The sequence below is a fragment of the Contarinia nasturtii genome, unplaced genomic scaffold, assembly GCF_009176525.2.
Source record: "Contarinia nasturtii isolate CC-2019 unplaced genomic scaffold, AAFC_CNas_1.1 Cnas_scaffold_807, whole genome shotgun sequence".
NCBI classification, from domain to species: Eukaryota; Metazoa; Arthropoda; class Insecta; order Diptera; family Cecidomyiidae; genus Contarinia; species Contarinia nasturtii.
The window spans coordinates 1-2,293 of NW_022198154.1; the positions used below are offsets into that span (position 1 = coordinate 1).

The window sequence follows — 2,293 nt, forward strand, 5'->3', positions numbered from 1 at the left end:
TTATAGCAGAGATCTGAAATCGTTATTATTCATTTTTTAACTTAAAAAAATTAACAGCTTCGCTCCTCAGTCCTCCTCCAGCTCCTCAGAAATCACCTCCCCACATATATTGCACTGAGAAACAGTCTCTGCCAATATGATTTTTGTTTTTGCTGATGATAAACATCAAATTTAGTTCGTGAATTTTGTCAAAATAATAATGAAAATTCAATAAAAAAATATTAATTTCCACGGTGGACATTTATTGATTATTTCCTTAGAAATAAATAAAAGTTCCCTACAACTTATATTTACACTCTAAAGATGATTCTCTTCGTTTCCACACAAAATTCCCAATTTCGCGAGGTTTTTGGCGATTCTTGTTTTCTTGTATGGTTTTACAAGTTTTCGTTCTGCCGAAAGCGTTTCTCTGACGCCAATCATATAATCCGCCCAAACGATGCGCCTGTTATTAAATTCTTTTGTAAGAGCATTTTCCTTTTGAATAATACTCTCAAATTCAGCTAGCTTTTGGAATATTACACTAAAGATGGGAACAACCTCTTCAATAATAATGCTCGTTGTCAGTTTTGACTTTTTTAAAAGTTTGTTGAACACCATTGCGGACGATGAGATATCCTCTTCAATTGATATTCTTGCCATATCTGCTGCCTCCAATTGTTCACCGAATACCTTATTCATTTCATCGAATTCGACGATCGCATCCGTCAAATTGCTTATGACCTTTTTCATGTGATTGATATCGACCGAATTTTTTTCCCATTGTACAAACGATTTCAGAAAAAGATCATCCATTCTCCTTGACACATCAACTGTAACTTCTGCCCAAATTTGATCCAATAAATTTCGATTTTCTATTTGTTTATTGTTGAATGTTTCGATTTTACTACGTAGGAAGTCACGAACGTTGGTTTTCTTCAATTTGACGCCTTCGGGCACTTTTGTCACCAAAGCCTCCAATTTGTCATTGCTTAAAAGTGGGTTCAATGGTGCGTTGAGCTTCAATTCAATATTGGAGAAATCGTTGGAACCCAAACTTTTGAGAATGAAACTACAATTCAGCCTCATGTTCGTGTCAATCGCATCAACCTTAGTATTAAACTTGCTCGCCAAATCATCGAATGAAAATTGTTGAGCATTGATTATCTGCGGAATATAAAATGATATTTTTGAAATGTTATTCTTTTTTTTTGAGGCTAGATTTTAATTTCAAGACATTCAAGGACCAAAATCATATCTGCAGAGCAACAACAGAATGTCGTCCCGTGAAACTCACTCATTCTATTTAAGAAAAACCCTAAATATGAATTGGTCCGTGTGATCGTTACATCGGAAATTAATTCGAATAATACCGATCGATTTAAATTAAAAAATTTTAAGAATCGAAAATGAAAAGAACTTGAAAATTGATTTAGATAAAGTGCTTAAATACCTGACAAACTGGTGAGAATAACAAGAATGCTGCAAGTAAAATTGAATTCATTTTTCCGCTTCGAAGTATTATAAAAATCACTCTATTTACGGTACGAATAGAATGTGATAAATTAGAGATGTCTAAGCCTTCTTATATACATCATTCAATTTGCGTCAATGCCACGACGTAATTTCCACGTGCATAGAGCGAGCGCATGTTTTTACTTTATTCTTATTATTGTCTGTAGGAATTTATTATTTACACGTTTCTTTAACCCCAAAAATGTGTTTTGGGATGAAATGATCCAATTTGTTTCGAGTTTTTGATGATATGACATGATTTGTGCGATCGATTAATCAATATAACTTAAACATAATTTGATCTATTTAAAAAGGTTTATAATTTGCTAGGGGAATTCGTGAATATATATATAATATTATTCGATTGTTTTGGAGTAAAATTCATATGTTACGAGAATATTCGCAGAATATTCACAAAATACGGCTCAATATGTCAACCAATATCAACTACCAATATGGCGGCACATCAATTGAATATATATAGCATATTTTTCAAATCATGTGTTGAATGTACGCATTTTGCAAATATTTAGCGAATGTTCGCAGTGAATTTACGCAAAATATTCGCAATATTCACAGTGTTTTGATTGAGATCAAAACTCCTAGATAATTTGAGATTAAAACCTATTCAATATTGGCTTTTGGCCAAAAGTGTTGGATTTTTATTAAGCTCCTGAGACTCAGGACCTGAGTCAAGGGGGTAGACACGAATTATAAAACTTTGAATCAAATGAATCATTCAAATGTCAAATAAGCATTATTTATGGTTTTACTAACATGATCGTTCAACAAATTATAA

General features: G+C 32.6%; 1 protein-coding gene across 1 annotated transcript; it reads right to left on the bottom strand.

Annotated features, from left to right (window-relative positions):
- Positions 1-217: 217 nt before the first annotated feature.
- Positions 218-1,561, bottom strand: LOC116341839. The gene is made up of 2 exons (XM_031769144.1): positions 1,433-1,561; positions 218-1,146 (listed from the first exon to the last, which is right to left on the bottom strand). The coding sequence occupies exons 1-2, from the start codon at positions 1,481-1,483 to the stop codon at positions 298-300; spliced, it is 900 nt and encodes a 299-aa protein (XP_031625004.1). The 5' UTR covers positions 1,484-1,561; the 3' UTR covers positions 218-297.
- Between the last annotated feature and the right edge of the window lie 732 nt (positions 1,562-2,293).